Source organism: Odontesthes bonariensis, chromosome 7, assembly GCF_027942865.1.
Source record: "Odontesthes bonariensis isolate fOdoBon6 chromosome 7, fOdoBon6.hap1, whole genome shotgun sequence".
Classification (NCBI taxonomy): domain Eukaryota; kingdom Metazoa; phylum Chordata; class Actinopteri; order Atheriniformes; family Atherinopsidae; genus Odontesthes; species Odontesthes bonariensis.
The window spans coordinates 40,250,973-40,274,676 of record NC_134512.1 but is presented as its reverse complement, the minus strand read 5'-3'; the positions used below and the strand labels follow the sequence as shown (position 1 = coordinate 40,274,676).

Genomic DNA, 23,704 nt, shown 5'->3' with positions numbered 1-23,704 from the left:
CAAGAGAAGCCGGCGTGCGAGTGTATGGCTGTGTTACAAACCGCATACTTCTCCCACTACTCATACTAACTTTAACTTTTTTAAGTTCCCGGATGCGTACTAGATTCTCTGAAATGTTGGGTATGCATCATGAGGTTACTACTCATAGTCAAACTACCCAAGATGCAACGTAACGTGACGTCGCCGATCGTCATTTCCTGTCAAAACAGCAGTTTCAAGCTAGCTACAACGAGGGTAGGTTCACTTCCTGTTTTCAAAACAAAAGCACCTATTGTATGGTAATGGCTTTCCCTATGATAAAAGGCAACGGGTATTTTATTTTGTGAAAATAACAGGAAGTGCGTTGCTCACTGCGGCTAGCTTTAGTAGCGCCGAATTCGTGGGAACAAAATGGTAAACAGCCGGTATTTTGTCAGGTTTAACACGTTGGGGATCTAAACGACTACTTTCTCACCTGAAAATGTTTCAAATGTTGCTAAAGTTTACAGAGTTTAGAGCTTAAGGGAAATCAGCTTCAGGCCGGCTGATTTCGGCTCGGGCAGGAGCCAAATGCATTGTGGGTAAACGCTCTGCATACTGTTTGATCGATGAGTATGCGGTTTCGAACACAGCCTGTGAATGTAAGCGGGAATCCTGTCCGGCGCCTTCTCAGTTCCTCTTTAACCACGAACCTTACTGGTTTCTGCAGGACCAGCCCGTCTCCTCTCTTCTTCTGTGGTGCGTGGCGGTTTGTGAACGCCTCCTCTAAACGCCGTGAGATTCTTGTTGAGCTTGAAAAGCTTCTCGGTTTACATGTCGCCCCCCTCTTGTACAGCTGTTGATTCCAGGTCTGAGTGCAGTATTGAAAAGAATTTATTACAAAGTTTCTTGTTGTCTGAGCCTTAAAGGGGAACTCCGGGGCATTTGAAGCGTGTTTCCATTGCTAGAGGTTGTCAAATAATGATAGTAGGACACAGAGAGATGCGTATCTGCGCTCCCTGTGTGAAGATCGCTCTGTCCGCACAGCATGTCATGCGAGGCTAATACGTGGTGGCTAAGGGGCAAGCGCTAACCCTTCCACGTAAAACAACAACTTGCACACTGCAGAAACGTCACACCACTTTATAACCCATCCGACAATAAAGTCACAAGCCTTACCATCAAAACCATATGCATGGTTCTCACATTACTGGCATGGGGACGTTACAAAACAACTTTATAAACAGCATGTAACTCACCGGCTGGTTGTAGGCTCGCGCATGTGAAAGCCCAGAAGAGTCGATGAAGAATAATCCCATATACAAAACAATTATCTTCTCTAGAAAAACTGCGTTCAAGTATTTAAAACATTACAACAATACATGCCCAGTAATATTGTTGTAATGTTTTAAATACTTGAACGCAGTTTTTCTTGAGAAGATAATTGTACAACCAGCCGGTGAGTTACATGCTGTTTATAAAGTTGTTTTGTAACGTCCCCATGCCAGTAATGTGAGAACCATGCATATGGTTTTGATGGTAAGGCTTGTGACTTTATTGTCGGATGGTTTATAAAGTGGTGTGACGTTTCTGCAGTGTGCAAGTTGTTGTTTTACGTGGAAGGGTTAGCGCTTGCCCCTTAGCCACCACGTATTAGCCTCGCATGACACGCTGTGCGGACAGAGCGATCTCCACACAGGGAGCGCAGATACGCACCTCTCTGTGTCATACTATCATTATTTGACAACCTCTAGCAATGGAAACACGCTTCAAATGCCCCGGAGTTCCCCTTTAAATGAGCGTCTCTGTGCCTCCATCTTTGCTTTCTGTCCCTTCTCATCGCTGTGAGGTCGTGCCATCTTTTCCACTTTAGGGATCGTGTGTTTGTCAGACTGTGAGAAATATGATGTTATTTAATCATTTCACATTTGCTTGTATGATGTTTTTTTTTTAATCGCTGCACTTAAAGCTGAGATGGACGTCTCTTCCTGGAGGAGAGTCCAGGGTCTTAAGAGCAAAAAGTTGTTTATAATTTGGCATAAATGGCGAAATAAAAGTGACAAAAATTAAAAATGGGTTCCATATATGTCACGAGCTAACTTTGCACACTTTTAACTGTTTATATGAAGGAAGGAAAGTCTCATGTTCAAAGCCAAAGAATGAGCCGGCCCGGCCCGGCGGTTCTGATCCCGATCTGTCAAAACCTTTTGGGTTCGAGGTTGGAAAGTAAAAGCACAAAGATTTAACTCGCTGATGAAGAATCCTCCTCCTCCTGTGGTCCTTTCCAACTGGTTTCCAACTGGTTTCCACCTGGTTTCCAACTGGTTTCCAACTGGTTTCCACCTGGTTTCCACCTGGTTTCCACCTGGTTTCCAACTAGTTTCCAACTAGTTTCCAGCTGGTTTCCACCTGGTTTCCAACTAGTTTCCAACTAGTTTCCAGCTGATTTCCACCTGGTTTCCAACTAGTTTCCAACTAGTTTCCAACTGGTTTCCAGCTGGTTTCCAACTGGTTTCCACCTGGTTTCCACCTGGTTTCCAACTGGTTTCCACCTGGTTTCCACCTGGTTTCCAACTAGTTTCCAACTAGTTTCCAGCTGATTTCCAACTAGTTTCCAACTGGTTTCCAACTGGTTTCCAACTGGTTTCCACCTGGTTTCCAACTAGTTTCCAACTAGTTTCCAGCTGGTTTCCAACTAGTTTCTAACTAGTTTCCAGCTGGTTTCTAACTGGTTTCCAACTAGTTTCCAGCTGGTTTCTAACTGGTTTCCAGCTGGTTTCCAACTAGTTTCCAGCTGGTTTCTAACTAGTTTCCAGCTGGTTTCCAACTAATTTCCAGCTGGTTTCTAACTGGTTTCCACCTGGTTTCCAGCTGGTTTCCAACTGGTTTCCAGCTGGTTTCTAGCTGGTTTCCACCTGGTTTCCAGCTGGTTTCCAACTAGTTTCCAGCTGGTTTCTAACTGGTTTCCAACTAGTTTCCAGCTGGTTTCTAACTGGTTTCCAACTAGTTTCCAGCTGGTTTCCAACTAGTTTCCAGCTGGTTTCTAACTAGTTTCCAGCTGGTTTCCAACTAGTTTCCAGCTGGTTTCTAACTGGTTTCCAACTAGTTTCCAGCTGGTTTCTAACTAGTTTCCAGCTGGTTTCTAACTGGTTTCCACCTGGTTTCCAGCTGGTTTCCACCTGGTTTCCAACTAATTTCCAGCTGGTTTCCAACTGGTTTCCACCTGGTTTCCAGCTGGTTTCCAACTGGTTTCCAGCTGGTTTCTAACTGGTTTCCAGCTGATTTCCACCTGGTTTCCAACTAGTTTCCAACTAGTTTCCAGCTGGTTTCCACCTGGTTTCCAACTAGTTTCCAACTAGTTTCCAGCTGGTTTCTAACTGGTTTCCAGCTGGTTTCTAACTAGTTTCCAGCTGGTTTCTAACTGGTTTCTAACTGGTTTCCAGCTGGTTTCCAACTAGTTTCCAGCTGGTTTCTAACTAGTTTCCAGCTGGTTTCTAACTAGTTTCCAGCTGGTTTCTAACTGGTTTCCACCTGGTTTCCACCTGGTTTCCAGCTGGTTTCCACCTGGTTTCCAACTAATTTCCAGCTGGTTTCTAACTGGTTTCCAGCTGGTTTCCAGCTGATTTCCAGCTGGTTTCCACCTGGTTTCCAGCTGGTTTCCAACTGGTTTCCAGCTGGTTTCTAACTGGTTTCCACCTGGTTTCCAGCTGATTTCCAGCTGATTTCCACCTGGTTTCCAACTAGTTTCCAACTAGTTTCCAGCTGGTTTCCACCTGGTTTCCAACTAGTTTCCAACTAGTTTCCAGCTGGTTTCCACCTGGTTTCCAGCTGGTTTCTAACTGGTTTCCAGCTGGTTTCTAACTGGTTTCCAGCTGGTTTCCAACTAGTTTCCAGCTGGTTTCTAACTAGTTTCCAGCTGGTTTCTAACTAGTTTCCAGCTGGTTTCCAACTGGTTTCCACCTGGTTTCCAGCTGGTTTCCAACTAATTTCCAGCTGGTTTCTAACTGGTTTCCACCTGGTTTCCAGCTGGTTTCCAACTGGTTTCCAGCTGGTTTCTAACTGGTTTCCAGCTGGTTTCCAACTGGTTTCCAGCTGGTTTCCAACTGGTTTCCAACTAATTTCCAGCTGGTTTCTAACTGGTTTCCACCTGGTTTCCACCTGGTTTCTAACTAGTTTCCAGCTGGTTTCTAACTGGTTTCCAACTGGTTTCCACCTGGTTTCCAGCTGGTTTCCACCTGGTTTCCAACTAATTTCCAGCTGGTTTCCACCTGGTTTCCACCTGGTTTCCAGCTGGTTTCCAACTAGTTTCCAGCTGGTTTCCAACTCTTCCAGCTGGTTTCCACCTGGTTTCCAACTAGTTTCCAGCTGGTTTCCAACTAGTTTCCAGCTGGTTTCCACCTGGTTTCCAGCTGGTTTCCAACTAGTTTCCAGCTGGTTTCCACCTGGTTTCCACCTGGTTTCCAGCTGGTTTCCAACTAGTTTCCAACTAGTTTCCAGCTGGTTTCCAACTAGTTTCCAGCTGGTTTCCAACTGGTTTCCAGCTGGTTTCCAGCTGGTTTCCACCTGGTTTCCAGCTGGTTTTCAACTGGTTTCCAGCTGGTTTCCAGCTGGTTTCCAGCTGGTTTCCAACTGGTTTCCAACTAATTTCCAGCTGGTTTCTAACTAGTTTCCAGCTGGTTTCTAACTGGTTTCCAACTGGTTTCCACCTGGTTTCCAACTGGTTTCCAACTAGTTTCCAACTAGTTTCCAGCTGGTTTCCACCTGGTTTCCAACTGGTTTCTAACTGGTTTCCAACTAGTTTCCAACTGGTTTCCAACTGGTTTCCAGCTGGTTTCCAACTAATTTCCAGCTGGTTTCCAACTAGTTTCCAGCTGGTTTCTAACTAGTTTCCAGCTGGTTTCTAACTGGTTTCCAACTAGTTTCCAACTGGTTTCCAGCTGGTTTCCAGCTGGTTTCCAACTGGTTTCCAACTAATTTCCAGCTGGTTTCCAACTAGTTTCCAGCTGGTTTCTAACTGGTTTCCACCTGGTTTCCAACTAGTTTCCAGCTGGTTTCCACCTGGTTTCCAACTGGTTTCCAACTGGTTTCCAACTAGTTTCCAACTAGTTTCCAACTAGTTTCCAACTGGTTTCCAGCTGGTTTCCAGCTGGTTTCCAACTGGTTTCCAGCTGGTTTCCAACTGATTTCCACCTGGTTTCCAACTAGTTTCCACCTGGTTTATGAAAATGTAATTCATAATAAGGAGTAAATTTCCTTTTCCTTTTTTGGACATTACTTAGAAATATCTAAAAGAAATCTTAAATTAAACATTTTAATTTTAATTAACTTATTCACAAAGCACCTTAAATCTAAATGCAGATATTGTGGCTACAAACTGAGTCTTTTGAATATTTAAAAGTACAAACGCAGTCAGGAGAAACCCTTTAAACTCATTTTCCCCTAAAAATCTTTTTTTTTTATTAAATTGGCACCAAAGAAACGCATTTACACAAATTAATTAATTCTTAATTTATTAAGAAACATAAATAAATTAAGTAAAAATGAGGGCAGGAATCAAATTAAATTATGTAACTTAAAGCATTTTCCTGTTTTATTACATTTAAAAACATTTGACAGCGCCTTCACTTCCTCGCCACCAGGGGGCGCCGTCGCCCAGCTGACGACCCAAACCTGCGCTTCACATCCTCACCCCGGCAGCCAGCGGCTTTTACATCCGGGCGGCTCTTCTTGCTCCGCTACAATCGCAATCCGCCTCCCTTCCCTGTGCTCTTGACCGGGGAGGTCCGCGGCTGCTCCGAACAAAACTCCGGAATCCCCGGGCCCACCGTCAGTGACTGGCACCGGGCCACCGAGGAGCCGCTTCCCCGCACATGACGCGGGCTCCGCCGATGGTGGTGCGCGGAGCCGAGCGCTCCCAGTCGGTGCGACATCTCCGAGGAGCCGAAGTAGCACCGCCGGCTAACGTTAGCTAACAACATAGCACCGCCGGCTACCGTTAGCTAACAACATCGATCTCTGTGGCTGCTCCACCCCCCTTCTGCCGCCGGTCGACCCCGCTACCGACCGACAGTTGATTGATAAGCAAGCCCCTGACCACCGTGGACCCCACCCCCCCTCCCCATCGTTCAGTTAGCTCTAAAACCCCCCGTTTTTACTCTAATTTGGGGCCGTTAGCATCGTTAGCTAAAGCCCTGATTTAGCTCAGCAGCGCACTTTTCCTGCTCCTCTGTTGCCTTCCAGGGGCGGTTTTAGGATCTGGTGTTTAGGGGTGCCCAGTGCTCACAGAGGCACATTATTTCTCACTAATTGATTTATTAATTAGTGAGAAATAATATAATATTATTAATTTATTAATAATTTATAAATTAATTAATTTAAAAGAGCCTGAGACAAATATTGAAGATAAAACAAAAAGAGTTAAAACAAAAAACAAATGCTAGAAAATAAATAAAATGGTCACTAAAATAATGCATCCTTGAGCAAAAAAAAATGTGTTTTTTGCATAATATAATATTTTAAAAATGTGCTGAGCCAGTGGGTGCCTTGGCACCACTAAAAATACCCTAGCATCGCCCCTGGTTGCCTTCAAGGGGTTCGTTTCTTCTACCTCAACATCCCGATGCCTCCACGTCCCGGTGTGTAATCTCAACAGCACTATTCCCCCCCCCCCCTCCAACTCTTTTCATCACGCTTTGAGCTCCAGCGGCTGCTCTGCCTCTCACAGTCCGACTGAGGACCGCTGACGGCGGCGCTCTTTCTCTCGTTTCTCCCCGCTTCTCTTGCCTTGTCTGCCTGCCTTCAAAGCCAGCTGGCTGGCCTGTTCCACTTCCCTCCCACAACAAAAGCTACCCTCCCTCGTTTTCCCTTCCAGCTTTCTCCAGTCGGCCCGCCATCCCATCCGCACCCCCAGCAGATCTCCGTGACAACCCGCCCCGCGGCGTCCGAGCCATGCCGGGTCCGGTGGCCGGCAGCAAGTCCCGGGTGTACGCCGACGTCAACACGCTGAAGAGCCGAGAGTACTGGGACTACGAGGCCCACGTGCCCAACTGGAAGTGAGGACATTTTCCAGTTTCCTTGAATTTGCATGAATGTGCTGATGAGTGGAGGCGGAGGGGCGCGGGGCAGATGGGGTTTCTATTATTGCCCCTGGAGGTGTGAGGGTGTGATGGCAGCCCGCTGTCTGCCGCCTCCACGCTCGCCCTGAATGTCTCCCAAACAGAAACAGCTCGGCTCCCAGCCAGCAGGACTCTGAGCAACAGATGACTAAACTGCACTGTTTTTCTGTCTGTCTCCATAGCAACCAGGAGGACTACCAGCTGGTGCGAAAGCTGGGCCGCGGGAAGTACAGCGAGGTGTTCGAGGCGATCAACATCACCAACAACGAGAAGGTGGTGGTCAAGATCCTGAAGGTGAGCAGGCAAAGGGTGTCAGTCTTAGGGGGGGGTCCTGGTCCTGGTCCTGTGTTCGAAACTGCATACCGCATACTTCATACTACATACTTCATACTACATACCGCAGACTGCATACCGCATACCGCATACTACATACTGCATACTTCATACTACATACCGCAGACTGCATACCGCATACCACATACTGCATACTTCATACTACATACTACATACCGCATACTACATACCGCATACTGCATACCACATACCGCATACCACATACCGCATACTACATACCGCATACTGCAAACTGCATACTACATACTACATACCGCATACTACATACTGCATACTACATACTGCATACTACATACTGCATACTACATACTGCATACTTCATACTACATACCGCATACTACATACCGCATACTACATACTGCATACTACATACCGCATACTGCATACTGCATACTACATACCGCATACTATATACTGCATACCGCATACTGCATACCGCATACTGCATACTGCATACCGCATACTACATACCGCATACTATATACCGCATACTGCATACTGCATACTATATACCGCATACTGCATACCGCATACTACATACTGCATACTGCATACCGCATACTACATACTGCATACTTTCATATTACATACCGCATACTACATACTTTCATATTACATACCGCATACTACATACTTTCATATTACATACTACATACTGCATACTGCATACTACATACTGCATACCGCATACTACATACTGCATACTGCATACCGCATACTACATACTGCATACTTTCATATTACATACCGCATACTACATACTTTCATATTACATACCGCATACTACATACTTTCATATTACATACTACATACCGCATACTACATACTGCATACTGCATACCGCATACTACATACTGCATACTGCATACCGCATACTACATACTTTCATATTACATACCGCATACTACATACTTTCATATTACATACTACATACTGCATACTTCATACTACATACCGCATACTACATACTGCATACTGCATACCGCATACTGCATACTGCATACTACATACCGCATACTATATACTGCATACTGCATACCGCATACCGCATACTACATACCGCATACTGCATACCGCATACCGCATACTACATACCGCATACTACATACCGCATACTGCATACTTTCATATTACATACTACATACCGCATACTACATACTGCATACTACATACCGCATACTACATACTGCATACTGCATACCGCATACTACATACTTTCATATTACATACCGCATACTACATACTTTCATATTACATACTACATACTGCATACTTCATACTACATACCGCATACTACATACTGCATACTGCATACCGCATACTGCATACTTCATACTACATACCGCATACTACATACTGCATACCGCATACTGCATACTACATACCGCATACTGCATACCGCATACCGCATACTACATACCGCATACTACATACCGCATACTGCATACCGCATACCGCATACTACATACCGCATACTACATACCGCATACTGCATACCGCATACCGCATACTGCATACCGCATACTACATACTTTCATATTACATACCGCATACTACATACTTTCATATTACATACTACATACTGCATACTTCATACTACATACCGCATACTACATACTGCATACTGCATACCGCATACTGCATACTTCATACTACATACCGCATACTACATACTGCATACTGCATACCGCATACTGCATACTGCATACTACATACCGCATACTATATACTGCATACTGCATACCGCATACCGCATACTACATACCGCATACTGCATACCGCATACCACATACCGCATACTACATACCGCATACTGCATACTGCATATTACATACTACATACTTTCATATTACATACTGCATACTACATACTGCATACCGCATACTACATACTTTCATATTACATACTACATACCGCATTCTACATACTTTCATATTACATACTACATACTTTCATATTACATACTACATACTTTCATATTACATACTACATACTTTCATATTACATACTACATACTTTCATATTACATACTACATACTTTCATATTACATACTACATACCGCATTCTACATACTTTCATATTACATACTACATACTTTCATATTACATACTACATACTTTCATATTACATACTACATACCGCATTCTACATACTTTCATATTACATACTACATACTTTCATATTACATACTACATACTTTCATATTACATACTACATACCGCATACTCCGAAATCAGCCGGCCTGAAGCTGTTTTCTCTTAAGCTCTAAACTCTGTAAACTTTAGCAACATTTGAAACATTTTCAGGCGAGAAAGTAGTCGTTTAGAAATGACGATCGGCGACGTCACGTTACGTTGCATCTTGGGTAGTTTGAGTATGAGTAGTAACCTCATGATGCATACCCAACATTTCAGAGAATCTAGTATGCATCTGGGAACTTCTCGCATACTAACTCAGAAAGTTAGTATGAGTAGTAGGAGAAGGATGCGGTTTGGAACACAGCCCAAGGCTGATCAGACGTTTATTGATTAATCTTCTGAACACAAAGGAAGGTTTCGGAGCGGTTTTTACTTTTTTCTCACATGACGGTGAGAACCCAAATTGTTCTTTGTGTTTAAGCTATTTTATGTCAGAAGGCTGAGAACAAAGAGTACGAATCAGGCATCAGAAACCATAAATCCCAGCGGTGAAATGAAGCAGAGGGCAGTCAGATGATCAATATTCACATCAATAATGGAAATAATCATTCGTTGCAGCCCTAATTTCTCTCCACATACGTAGAGAAACTGGTGTTCCCTCACAGCCAGAAGGTTCCTGGTTCAAGCCGAACCTGAGAGGAATCGAGGTGTCGCAGCTGAGGCTGAGGGGTGCGGCGGCTCGAATCATCAGGATCAGCTTAGCGTCTTCGTAAAATTTGTTTTCTTCTTCTTGGCCTCTAATTTGAGAGCTCGCTGTTAAATCTTTCTGTGCTTGTGTCGCTTTGTTTTCGAAGCCGGTGAAGAAGAAGAAGATCAAGCGAGAAATCAAGATTCTGGAAAACCTGCGAGGAGGGACCAACATAATCCGACTGGTGGACACGGTCAAAGACCCGGTGGTAGGCTTGTTCTTTATTCATCTTATTCATCTGTTTCTCTGGTGAAAAACGACCCGTTTCTCGGTGTTTTAGTGGCGCCGTAATGACTCCTGGTGTGATTCTAACACCTGAACCTGAACTGAAACCTTGTTTAATGCGTAGAATCCCCTCAGAGCTGCAGAATGAGTCGGGACGTGTCTGAGAGCCATGTGAGGGCGTTTGATCCGGGATCTGGTCGATTGTTGCTCATCAACCACAGGGCAAAACGTTTTTGAGTTACAAATTGATCTACAGATCTAATTAGCTACTGAGTAGCATTGTAAATACTGTTTATTGTATTTTTGTACATATTGATATTCTTATTTTTATTTTTATTTTTTCCCTATCTTATTCTTATTAATCTTCTTTTCCTGTAATGAGAGCACTGCAACATAAGAATTTCCCGCAAGGGATTAATAAAGTTATTCTGATTCTGAATACTCAACCACGGTGGTGAGCTTCCAGAGATGCTCCTCCTCCGAAACTTCACTTGGGAGGAGACCTCGATGAAGAGGGACTCCATCTTACCTACTTTTCCTGGGAATGCCTTGAATATTCCAGGAGGAACTGGAACACGTTTAATGGGGTGTTTGATGTATTTAAAATTACTTTATTTTACAATTGTGATTAATTCTGTATTAAACATTAAACAAAGCTCTGGTAGAGCATCATTAGCATCATTTACTTCTTCAGTTTAGTGAACTTTAATACTAATTATAAGATTAATAAAATAGTTTTAAGAACGGCTCACTGAATGACACATTTTCAGATATATGTGGCCCAGAAACCAAATGCCAGGGTTGTGTTTTCAGCTTGTTGGTCTGAAAGGACTTTAGATGCCCAGATATGTGCTTCCATGATGGAGCTCCTGCAGAGCGTGGTGCAGACGGCATGTTTTATGAGTAACTACCAAACCGTACCAGCAGGCATCCAGTTGGGATGCTTTTTATTTTCATTATTAGTTCATTCAAAGTTCTGTTATGTGGAACCAAATGAACTTTATTTAAACACGTTAATGAGCCACTTTGATTCTCCAGAGGTCGGTTGTGGCTTCTAAAGCTTCTACCTTCTGATTTTCATCGATGTTAGATTGACGGGTCGCATGTGGCTTTAGGAAATGTTCTGGTGCCGGTAAATGTTGGATCTGTGTTGGATCAATGTTGGATCGGTGTTGGATCGGTGTCGGATCGGTGTTGGATCGGTGTCGGATCGGTGTCGGATCAGTGTTGGATCAGTGTTGGATCAGGTGTTGGATCGGTGTTGGATCGGTGTTGGATCGGTGTCGGATCGGTGTCGGATCAGGTGTCGGATCAGGTGTTGGATCGGTGTTGGATCAGTGTTGGATCAGTGTTGGATCAGTGTTGGATCGGTGTCGGATCGGTGTTGGATCGGTGTCGGATCGGTGTCGGATCAGTGTTGGATCAGTGTTGGATCAGGTGTTGGATCGGTGTTGGATCGGTGTTGGATCGGTGTCGGATCGGTGTCGGATCAGGTGTTGGATCGGTGTCGGATCGGTGTTGGATCAGGTGTTGGATCGGTGTTGGATCGGTGTTGGATCGGTGTTGGATCGGTGTCGGATCGGTGTCGGATCAGGTGTCGGATCAGGTGTCGGATCAGGTGTTGGATCGGTGTTGGATCGGTGTCGGATCAGGTGTTGGATCGGTGTTGGATCGGTGTCGGATCGGTGTTGGATCGGTGTCGGATCGGTGTCGGATCGGTGTCGGATCGGTGTCGGATCGGTGTTGGATTCTGCGTACAAATGCGATTAATCGTGATTAATCAGGGAAATCATGTGATTAATTAGATTAAACATGTTAATTGTTGCCCAGCCCTAAAAGAAACGCGTTCTCTGTCAGCCGTGTTGGTGATTTTGGGGGAAATGAACAGAAACAGCTTCATTTGGAAGACGGTGAACATTATTTAGATTATTGGGATGAATAAAGTGGATGTTACGGCAGAAGGGATAATAAAGATGTTTAACCGCCCCATCAGGTGTTTGTGGGGCTGAAGTCTTCCCCCCGTCAGGATGGAGTGAATCCGTCCTGATTTCTCTCGTTCGCAGCTTCACTTCAGGCAGTTTGGGATTACTTTGGCTCGCAGGCTTCGGGCTCCCGCGGCCTCCGAGCTGTCTGGGTCCAGATTTTTGTCCTGGAGAGCTCGTGAGGAATCTCGACGCCACATGAAATGCCTGTCCCGTGAGAGTTGGGCGTTCTTCAGACGCTGCGGGGGGGCAGATATGTGTCAGCGCTGTCACAGCTTTTGGACACTTTGCCTGTCTGAGTCGTGACTCGGTGAGGTCAAAGGTTATGACCTCGCAGCGGCGCCGTCAGTCAACTGCTTGAATGTGAAAGGAGCCGCTTTGATTTGTTTTTCCTGACTTGATTCTGACTCTCTGTGTCTCTGTGGTGGCTGCGCAGTCCAGAACTCCAGCGCTCGTCTTTGAATGCATCAATAACACAGACTTTAAGGTACAAATCGCCGCCTCTCCTCTGCATGATTGCTGCTGCCGCCCCCCCTTCCTCTTTACTCTTTCTGCTCCGGCTGCGCTCAGTGGGACGCAGGAAGGGCTCTGATGCAGATTTCTTTCACCTCTGCAGGAGTTGTACCAGAAGTTGACAGATTACGACATCCGTTTCTACATGTATGAACTACTGAAGGTGAGAGCCGCCTCCGTTACGCTCCTCGGGCTGATTTCCTGGGAGCTCCAGGCTGATATTTGTGATGCTGTGTTTGTGCGCCAGGCTCTGGACTACTGTCACAGTATGGGAATCATGCACCGTGACGTCAAGCCTCACAATGTGATGATCGACCACCAGTTAAGAAAGGTAGGCGGCGCCGTATTTAGTCGTCTTTGTTGCTCTCGCACACCCACACACTGAACATCTCATCGTGCTGTTTCAGCCCCCCTCGTCTCACTGCTGATTTTCTCTCTGGATTTTATTCCCATTTTGAAAAGGAGCTGGTGTTGCATCAGCTTTTATCCACGCTTTGTTCTCATGTGAGTGCATCAGAGGTGGGCAGAGCAGCCAGAAACTGTACTCGAGTAAAAGTACTGTTACTTCAGAATAATATGACTCAAGTAAAAGTAAAAAGTATTCATCCAAATAATTACTTGAGTGAGAGTAAAAAAGTGATATTCACTTTAAAGCTGCTCAGAACTGAACTAACTCTGGTTCTGCCTCAGATTCTGGGTTTATGTTCATGTTGGAACATGTTTCAGTGAATCTCTGCAGCTGTTACCATGGAAACATCTGCAGATATTCACTTTAAAGCTGCTCAGAACTGAACTAACTCTGGTTCTGCCTCAGATTCTGGGTTTATGTTCATGTTGGAACATGTTTCAGTGAATCTCTGCAGCTGTTACCATGGAAACATCTGCAGATATTCACTTTAAAGCTGCTCAGAACTGAACTAACTCTGGTTCTGCCTCAGATTCTGGGTTTATGTTCATGTTGGAACATGTTTCAGTGAATCTCTGCAGCTGTTACCATGGAAACATCTGCAGATATTCACTTTAAAGCTGCTCAGAACTGAACTAACTCTGGTTCTGCCTCAGATTCTGGGTTTATGTTCATGTTTTAAGACTGGAACTGTTCCTGAAGACTCCTTAAAGAAAGGACAGAAAGCTCGTCTCCAAAACATGCCACAGATGTTGGATTATGTAGATGAATTTCTCCGGATAAATACCATAAACTGGGTTGTTTAATAATTAGTTTTAACACCATAAAAATGATTCGTCTTTGTTTGAGTTTATTTTAAAAGAAACAACTCCTGGAAGTGACTTTTCCATTTTCACGCCTCGTCTGCATATCCAAACTTTTTCATTATCAGACGTCTGATCGTGCCCTTATTCCTCCCACCCATGTGGAAAAATCTGATCTTAAACGCATAAATCGTTAAATAAAATCAGAGAAGAGGTGAAAATCTACTGAGGCAGTTACACAGTTTGTCCAGCAGGGGGCAGCAGGTGAACACAGGCGACCTGGGAGCGCTGCAGATGTCCCAGAAAGAAGAGTCTGATGGGGTGCAGTGGTCACATGATGGACTCTCTGTGTGTTTCCATAGCTACGCCTTATAGACTGGGGTCTGGCAGAGTTCTACCACCCGTCCCAGGAGTACAACGTCAGAGTGGCCTCGCGGTACTTCAAAGGCCCCGAGCTGCTGGTGGACTACCAGGTAAAACACTCACCTGAACCCAGGCACTTTCACCTCATTACCCCCCCGACTGTTGCCACCCGTGGGTAATTACGGCGCCTCTGTTCTCATCATCGGCAGCGCTGTTTGATGACTTTGTGTTGCAGATGTACGATTACAGCCTGGACATGTGGAGCCTGGGCTGCATGCTGGCCAGCATGATCTTTCAGAAGGAGCCCTTCTTCCACGGACAGGACAACTACGACCAGGTACCTGTTTCTGTCAGACCGGGCCGATCAATAAAGCTTATTGATTGCTGATTAATGCGTTCTGAACGCCACGCAGAGCTGCTGGCAGCATCTCGTTTCTCTGTTTGACACAGAGTCCCAAACCAGAACCAGATGCTTCAGTTTCTGCTGGAAACGGTTAAAAGTGTTAAAACTATTAAAACTGTTAACACTTTTAACAGTTTTAACAGTTTCTGCTGGTCTGAATTAAAGCTTGTTGTTTTCCAGCTGGTGAGAATTGCCAAAGTCCTGGGGACAGACGAGCTGTTTGGGTACCTGCGGAAATATCACATCGAGCTGGACCCACGTTTCAAAGACCTGCTCGGACAGTAAGTGACCTCTGACCCGGCTCTGAGTCAGGTCAGAGTCAGGAATACCTCGGCTTGTTTCTGTAGCTGTTCAACATGAGGACAGAAGCTGTGATAAATAGAACATCAGACTCGGGTCAAACCTTAAATAGTTCTGTAATATTGTTGGTTTCTTCCATAAACTCATCATAGGCTGATGGTTTCTGTGTTTTTTAGCTCCCAGTCCTGTGATGTCCATGTGAGCTCCTGTTTTGGTAAAAACACAAAAACTATCAGCTTATAGAAACTTTCAGGGACAAATAAAAACACTTAAAACCTCACAGAAATGTCTTTCCTGGACGTATTTTGAGTAAATGTCGACTTCCTGGAAGCACAGCAGGTCAGAGGAGATGAAACGGACCCACAGCTGGAATAATCCGTCAGCTTCTGAAAGTAAAAGCTCCTATTAGATGTGAAACTGTTTTGGGTCCGTTGGGTTTAGATGCGAAACTGTTTGGGATCCGTTGGGTTTAGATGTGAAACTGTTTCGGATCCGTTGGGTTTAGATGTGAAACTGTTTCGGATCCGTTGGGTTTAGATGTGAAACTGTTTTGGGTCCGTTGGGTTTAGATGTGAAACTGTTTCGGATCCGTTGGGTTTAGATGTGAAACTGTTTGGGATCCGTTGGGTTTAGATGCGAAACTGTTTCGGATCCGTTGGGTTTAGATGTGAAACTGTTTTGGGTCCGTTGGGTTTAGATGTGAAACTGTTTCGGATCCGTTGGGTTTAGATGTGAAACTGTTTTGGGTCCGTTGGGTTTAGATGTGAAACTGTTTGGGATCCGTTGGGTTTAGATGTGAAACTGTTTGGGATCCGTTGGGTTTAGATGCGAAACTGTTTGGGATCCGTTGGGTTTAGATGCGAAACTGTTTGGGATCCGTTGGGTTTAGATGTGAAACTGTTTGGGATCCGTTGGGTTTAGATGTGAAACTGTTTGGGATCCGTTGGGTTTAGATGCGAAACTGTTTGGGATCCGTTGGGTTTAGATGTGAAACTGTTTGGGATCCGTTGGGTTTAGATGTGAAACTGTTTGGGATCCGTTGGGTTTAGATGCGAAACTGTTTGGGATCCGTTGGGTTTAGATGTGAAACTGTTTGAGATCTGTTGGGTTTAGATGCGAAACTGTTTGGGATCCGTTGGGTTTAGATGCGAAACTGTTTGGGATCCGTTGGGTTTAGATGCGAAACTGTTTGGGATCCGTTGGGTTTAGATGCGAAACTGTTTGGGATCCGTTGGGTTTAGATGTGAAACTGTTTGGGATCCGTTGGGTTTAGATGTGAAACTGTTTTGGATCCGTTGGGTTTAGATGTGAAACTGTTTTGGATCCGTTGGGTTTAGATGCGAAACTGTTTGGGATCCGTTGGGTTTAGATGTGAAACTGTTTGGGATCCGTTGGGTTTAGATGTGAAACTGTTTGGGATCCGTTGGGTTTAGATGTGAAACTGTTTTGGATCCGTTGGGTTTAGATGTGAAACTGTTTCGGATCCGTTGGGTTTAGATGCGAAACTGTTTGGGATCCGTTGGGTTTAGATGCGAAACTGTTTGGGATCCGTTGGGTTTAGATGCGAAACTGTTTGGGATCCGTTGGGTTTAGATGCGAAACTGTTTGGGATCCGTTGGGTTTAGATGCGAAACTGTTTGGGATCCGTTGGGTTTAGATGTGAAACTGTTTGGGATCCGTTGGGTTTAGATGTGAAACTGTTTGGGATCCGTTGGGTTTAGATGTGACACTGTTTGGGATCCGTTGGGTTTAGATGTGAAACTGTTTGGGATCCGTTGGGTTTAGATGTGAAACTGTTTCGGATCCGTTGGGTTTCGATGTGAAACTGTTTGGGATCCGTTGGGTTTAGATGTGAAACTGTTTGGGATCCGTTGGGTTTAGATGTGAAACTGTTTCGGATCCGTTGGGTTTAGATGTGAAACTGTTTGGGATCCGTTGGGTTTAGATGTGAAACTGTTTCGGATCCGTTGGGTTTAGATGTGAAACTGTTTGGGATCCGTTGGGTTTAGATGTGAAACTGTTTGGGATCCGTTGGGTTTAGATGTGAAACTGTTTCCGTCTCTGCAGGCAGAGCAGGAAGCGCTGGGAGCAGTTTGTGCAGACGGAGAACCAGCACCTGGTGAGTCCCGAAGCTCTGGACCTGCTGGACAAGCTGCTGCGCTACGACCACCAACAGAGGCTGACGGCCACGGAGGCCATGGAGCACCCCTACTTCTGTAAGCAGCACACACTGCAGCACACCACGGTCAGGAGGCTGAAACAGAAGCCTTAATGTGGTCTTCTCCACCCCGCAGACCCCGTGGTGAAGGAGCAGTCTCTGTCCAACTCTGACAATAACATGGTTTCCAGCGGCAACACCACAGCGCGGTGAAAGGTAACGACTCAAGGCTCCCTCCATCCTTCAGGAACTGGTTTCCATTATCGTAACAACTCCAACATCATCAGCAGGGAAAAGACAGCTTTTAGTTTTATTTGACCTTTTATCAACTTTTTTAAAAAATCATTTAAAAACCGAAGACATGCGTGTTTTAAAATCCTTTCTGGACTCGAGTGGTTTTAGTTTAAGGTCGCTTTAACTCCAGAGCTGTTCCATCCGCTTTGAACGGACCAGAGTTGGACTCCTCCGATGGTCCGCTTCCTTTGGGAAGGTTCCCCCCAACCGCGGTGCGGTGAACCCCGGTTCATCCCCGCTCGGCTCGGTTGGAGGGAAGTAACATAAAAGAAGTTGGAGCTTAAAGGTTTTTGAGGGAATGAAAAAGCGAAGCGGGTCTGAGTTCTTCCTGTCAGCTGGGAGTCCAGGGCAGTTACCGGTCGTGGCTCCGCCTCCTCGGTCTGCAGCTTCGTTCTTCAACGCTCTGAAAGCTCTGCTGGTTTTGTCCCTTTGAACAGGGTGAAGCCTGATTAAGGCCTCGGTATGCTTCTCCGTCGCTGTCGGCCAATCCGACTCCGTGGTCACGCAGAGGCTTTAAACCTTTGGAAGTTCTCCGTCGGGCTGTCGGATACCCAAGGCAGTTCACCTCCCGATCAGCAGGCGGCGCTACGTTAGACGACCCAATCTAGCCACGTCTATGGTGAAAGTCGTTGATTGATTGGTCACCTTCCGGCCAATCTCTCACCAAGAATTGTTGTTCATTTGAGCGTCACATAGCGTCATTCCTCGATTTGCTCCTTTGCACTTTGACGGATAGTTAGGAACTTTGGCGGACAGTTAGGAACTTTGGCGGATAGTTAGGAACTTTGGCGGATAGTTAGGAACTTTGACGGATAGTTAGGAACTTTGACGGATAGTTAGGAACTTTGGCGGATAGTTAGGAACTTTGACGGATAGATAAGGAACTTTGACGGATAGATAGGAACTTTGACGGATAGTTAGGAACTTTGGCGGATAGTTAGGAACTTTGACGGATAGTTAGGAACTTTGACGGATAGATAGGAACTTTGACGGATAGATAGGAACTTTGGCGGATAGTTAGGAACTTTGACGGATAGATAGGAACTTTGGCGGATAGTTAGGAACTTTGACGGATAGTTAGGAACTTTGACGGATAGATAGGAACTTTGGCGGATAGTTAGGAACTTTGGCGGATAGTTAGGAACTTTGGCGGATAGTTAGGAACTTTGACGGATAGTTAGGAACTTTGACGGATAGATAGGAACTTTGACGGATAGTTAGGAACTTTGGCGGATAGATAGGAACTTTGGCGGATAGATAGGAACTTTGACGGATAGTTAGGAACTTTGACGGATAGTTAGGAACTTTGACGGATAGATAGGAACTTTGGCGGATAGATAGGAAATTTGACGGATAGTTAGGAACTTTGACGGATAGTTAGGAACTTTGACGGATAGTTAGGAACTTTGGCGGATAGTTAGGAACTTTGACGGATAGATAGGAACTTTGACGGATAGTTAGGAACTTTGGCGGATAGATAGGAACTTTGACGGATAGTTAGGAACTTTGGCGGATAGATAGGAAATTTGACGGATAGTTAGGAACTTTGACGGATAGTTAGGAACTTTGGCGGATAGATAGGAACTTTGACGGATAGTTAGGAACTTTGACGGATAGTTAGGAACTTTGGCGGATAGATAGGAACTTTGACGGATAGATAGGAACTTTGACGGATAGTTAGGAACTTTGACGGATAGTTAGGAACTTTGGCGGATAGTTAGGAACTTTGACGGATAGATAGGAACTTTGGCGGATAGATAGGAACTTTGGCAGATAGATAGGAACTTTGACGGATAGTTAGGAACTTTGACGGATAGATAGGAACTTTGGGGGATAGATAGGAACTTTGACGGATAGTTAGGAACTTTGACGGATAGTTAGGAACTTTGACGGATAGTTAGGAACTTTGGGGGATAGATAGGAACTTTGACGGATAGTTAGGAACTTTGGCGGATAGATGGGAAATTTGACGGATAGTTAGGAACTTTGACGGATAGTTAGGAACTTTGGCGGATAGATAGGAACTTTGACGGATAGTTAGGAACTTTGACGGATAGTTAGGAACTTTGACGGATAGTTAGGAACTTTGGGGGATAGATAGGAACTTTGACGGATAGTTAGGAACTTTGGCGGATAGATGGGAAATTTGACGGATAGTTAGGAACTTTGACGGATAGTTAGGAACTTTGGCGGATAGATAGGAACTTTGACGGATAGTTAGGAACTTTGACGGATAGTTAGGAACTTTGGCGGATAGTTAGGAACTTTGACGGATAGATAGGAACTTTGACGGATAGTTAGGAACTTTGGCGGATAGATAGGAACTTTGACGGATAGTTAGGAACTTTGACGGATAGTAAGGAACTTTGACGGATAGTTAGGAACTTTGGCGGATAGATAGGAACTTTGACGGATAGTTAGGAACTTTGACGGATAGTTAGGAACTTTGGCGGATAGTTAGGAACTTTGACGGATAGATAGGAACTTTGACGGATAGTTAGGAACTTTGACGGATAGATAGGAACTTTGACGGATAGTTAGGAACTTTGACGGATAGATAGGAACTTTGACGGATAGTTAGGAACTTTGGCGGATAGATAGGAACTTTGACGGATAGTTAGGAACTTTGACGGATAGATAGGAACTTTGGCGGATAGATAGGAACTTTGACGGATAGATAGGAACTTTGGCGGATAGTTAGGAACTTTGACGGATAGATAGGAACTTTGGCGGATAGTTAGGAACTTTGACGGATAGATAGGAACTTTGACGGATAGTTAGGAACTTTGGCGGACAGTTAGGAACTTTGGCGGATAGTTAGGAACTTTGACGGATAGATAGGAACTTTGACGGATAGTTAGGAACTTTGGCGGATAGATAGGAACTTTGACGGATAGTTAGGAACTTTGACGGATAGATAGGAACTTTGACGGATAGATAGGAACTTTGACGGATAGTTAGGAACTTTGGCGGATAGATAGGAACTTTGACGGATAGTTAGGAACTTTGACGGATAGTTAGGAACTTTGGCGGATAGATAGGAACTTTGGCGGATAGTTGGGAACTTTGGCGGATAGATGGGAACTTTGACGGACAGATAGGAACTTTGACGGACAGATAGGAACTTTGACGGATAGATAGGAACTTTGACGGATAGTTAGGAACTTTGACGGATAGATAGGAACTTTGGCGGATAGATAGGAACTTTGACGGATAGTTAGGAACTTTGACGGATAGATAGGAACTTTGACGGATAGTTAGGAACTTTGGCGGATAGATAGGAACTTTGACGGATAGTTAGGAACTTTGACGGATAGTTAGGAACTTTGACGGATAGTTAGGAACTTTGACGGATAGTTAGGAACTTTGGCGGATAGATAGGAACTTTGACGGATAGTTAGGAACTTTGGCGGACAGTTAGGAACTTTGGCGGACAGTTAGGAACTTTGGCGGACAGTTAGGAACTTTGACGGACAGATAGGAACTTTGGCGGACAGTTAGGAACTTTGGCGGACAGATAGGAACTTTGGCGGACAGTTAGGAACTTTGACGGACAGATAGGAACTTTGGCGGACAGTTAGGAACTTTGACGGACAGATAGGAACTTTGGCGGACAGTTAGGAACTTTGACGGACAGATAGGAACTTTGGCGGACAGTTAGGAACTTTGGCGGACAGTTAGGAACTTTGACGGACAGATAGGAACTTTGGCGGACAGTTAGGAACTTTGACGGATAGTTAGGAACTTTGGCTGGCGCATGCCATTGACGGAGAGCGTCTCTGGGAGGGTTAACGGCCTCTGCGTGACCACGGAGTCGGATCGGCCGATGGCTACGGAGCAGCATACGGAGGCCTTTAATAAAACGCTGGGGAACATGTGGTAGCACCAGACCTCCTGCTGGGATCTAACTCGGGTCTCTTCTCTGTTTTCACAGAAGACGACGAAGAAGAAGAAGAAGAAGAAGAAGAAGAAGAAGGATGTTTGTTACCTCAACTTTGTACCCAGTTGTGACAGTAACTCTGACAAGTGTACAGTGACAATGGATCAAAGTGACCAGTTACACACTCACAGATACGTGCACACACACACACACACACACACACACACACACACACACACACACACACACACTCCTCCTCTGTGATTGGCTCGTTCTGGTTCCCTGTCCAACAGCCTGACCAGTGAGCTTGAAGCTGCTCCCCCCTGCCCCTCTCGACTGGTCTCTGCCCCCCCAACGAAGACAAACCTTTATATCTGCCCCCCCCCCCCCTTGGTTGCATCAGCATGGAGAATGAACAGGAGTGTGAGCCTGTACGACCCCCGACCCCCCCCTCCCACCCCATCAGATAACAGGCATCTTAGCACCACTCCAGACCTGAAAGTGGCATGGTGGACTCTCTAGATAGAATGATGATGATAATTATAATATCAATGAGAAATAAATGATTTTTATTTAGATGAACGTCCGCCGTGTGACTGGATTTATTTTACCTTTCAGCTGCATCTCATGTGGGATTGTTCTGGGTTTACAGAGAAGCCGGGAAAGTTGCTGTAAAAACTTTGGTAATCTGTTACTAAGTTTGACTTTTTTTTTATCTAAGAGACGGAAGTAAACAGAAATGTCTTCACCAACTTACAGAAGCAAGTTTTAGGTTTTAGGCAAAAAACTAAAGAAAGAGAAGTTGGGAGAGTCCCAGGAAGACAGAAAGTTTCCAGAATCTGCAGGAACAGCGTTCTGGAAGCTGCTCCAGCCAGCAGGTTACCTGCTGCCAGGATCGGGTGTAACAGCAGCTTCCACCAAAGGTTCAGCCTCTCCAACACGGACGGGTCGGGGCTCACCGCTTTGGGCCAAACTCCATCAGAGAAGCATCAGTAAGTTCAGCAAAGGTTTCTCAGGAAGAGATCAGGAAAGAAAATCAGCAAAAGTTTCTGGAGTTTTCTTTGAGTTTCTGGAACACGGCCCAGTTCTCTGGACACCAGCTGGTCTCAGATGGACACAAAGACAGTGGACACGTGTTCTGTGGGCACATGAGTCCACCTTTCAGCTGCTTCTGGGACAAACTGCCAGGAAAGAGCATCCAGGCTGCCCACATCTGCCCACATCTGTCCACATCTGCCCACATCTGCCCACATCTGCCTCCTCCTGAACATGTTGGAGCTTCATGAAGAGGAGAACCAGGCCTGATTCTGCAGGATGATTCTGCAGGACTTAAGCCTCTAGCCTGGTTGCCGCGTCTGCTAGCACGAGCGGTGTTGATGACGTCATGAGTTCGTGCCCGCCATAGGACCCTATATAGTGGCGCAAGTCGTTGCGCGCCAGTAGTTGCAATTTTCTCCGTCACAGAGGTGGCGCTGCTACGTGAAGGTTACCGCTACTCTACAACCACGAAAGTGGAGAAGAAAACAATGCCGCTGAGCAAGAGCAAGAATACTGTAATTAATGATACTGCTGCAGTTTTCGGATCATTTTAATTCAGTTAATAGAGGTGAAGGTCTGAAGCCCCCGGCATCAACAGAGTCTCTGCCCTCTTCTTTGCCTTCACGTATCTGTCCCGTAGCTTCTTCCACACATTCTTACAGAACTCTCCCTCTTTCCCCAAAGTTCTGCCCATCTCTGTGCACCAGTTTGGGGAGTTTACGTGCTCCCTGTGCTGTTTCACTGCAGTTTCGTACAGCTGCCTGGACAAACGCACCTCCTCACTGAGCCGGTCTCACATCGGTCCATCCGGTTCGTTGTGCTCGGCGCCGCCAAGTTACAAAAATTGACTGGTGCACGACAACGCGCTGCGCCGTCTTTTCAAGGGAAGCGCCAGGCCTGAAACGCCATTTTGACGTCACGGTGCGATGCCGCCGTGACAGACGCGGGAACTGTAACTCCGGCTTTACACAGAGTGTGGGAGCTTTGTTCTCTAAATACACTGAAGTTGATCAGTGGAAAGAATT

General features: G+C 45.4%; 1 protein-coding gene across 3 annotated transcripts; it reads left to right on the top strand.

The window, feature by feature from the left end:
- Positions 1 to 5,648: 5,648 nt before the first annotated feature.
- On the top strand, positions 5,649 to 22,223 carry csnk2a2b (casein kinase 2, alpha prime polypeptide b). Of its 3 annotated transcripts, none has more exons than XM_075470808.1 (13): positions 5,650 to 5,879; positions 6,830 to 7,010; positions 7,256 to 7,367; positions 10,421 to 10,522; positions 12,958 to 13,008; positions 13,138 to 13,197; positions 13,282 to 13,365; positions 14,606 to 14,716; positions 14,842 to 14,943; positions 15,190 to 15,290; positions 17,377 to 17,525; positions 17,604 to 17,683; positions 21,696 to 22,223. In XM_075470808.1, exons 2-12 carry the CDS (start codon positions 6,907 to 6,909, stop codon positions 17,678 to 17,680), a joined length of 1,053 nt encoding a protein of 350 aa, XP_075326923.1. In that variant the 5' UTR covers positions 5,650 to 5,879; positions 6,830 to 6,906; the 3' UTR covers positions 17,681 to 17,683; positions 21,696 to 22,223. The 3 variants fall into 3 exon arrangements, with proteins under 3 accessions (XP_075326922.1, XP_075326923.1, XP_075326921.1); XM_075470806.1 differs by having other exon boundaries at positions 5,650 to 6,593; XM_075470807.1 differs by lacking the exon at positions 12,958 to 13,008 and having other exon boundaries at positions 5,649 to 6,593.
- Positions 22,224 to 23,704: the final 1,481 nt, after the last annotated feature.

What these genes read in the sequence shown, in the direction of transcription:
- csnk2a2b (XM_075470806.1), top strand. An exon ending in ACACGGTCAAAGACCCGGTG is followed by an intron (nt 10,523 to 12,957) that starts GTAGGCTTGTTC and finishes GTGGCTGCGCAG; the next exon opens with TCCAGAACTCCAGCGCTCGT. An exon ending in TCAATAACACAGACTTTAAG is followed by an intron (nt 13,009 to 13,137) that starts GTACAAATCGCC and finishes TCACCTCTGCAG; the next exon opens with GAGTTGTACCAGAAGTTGAC.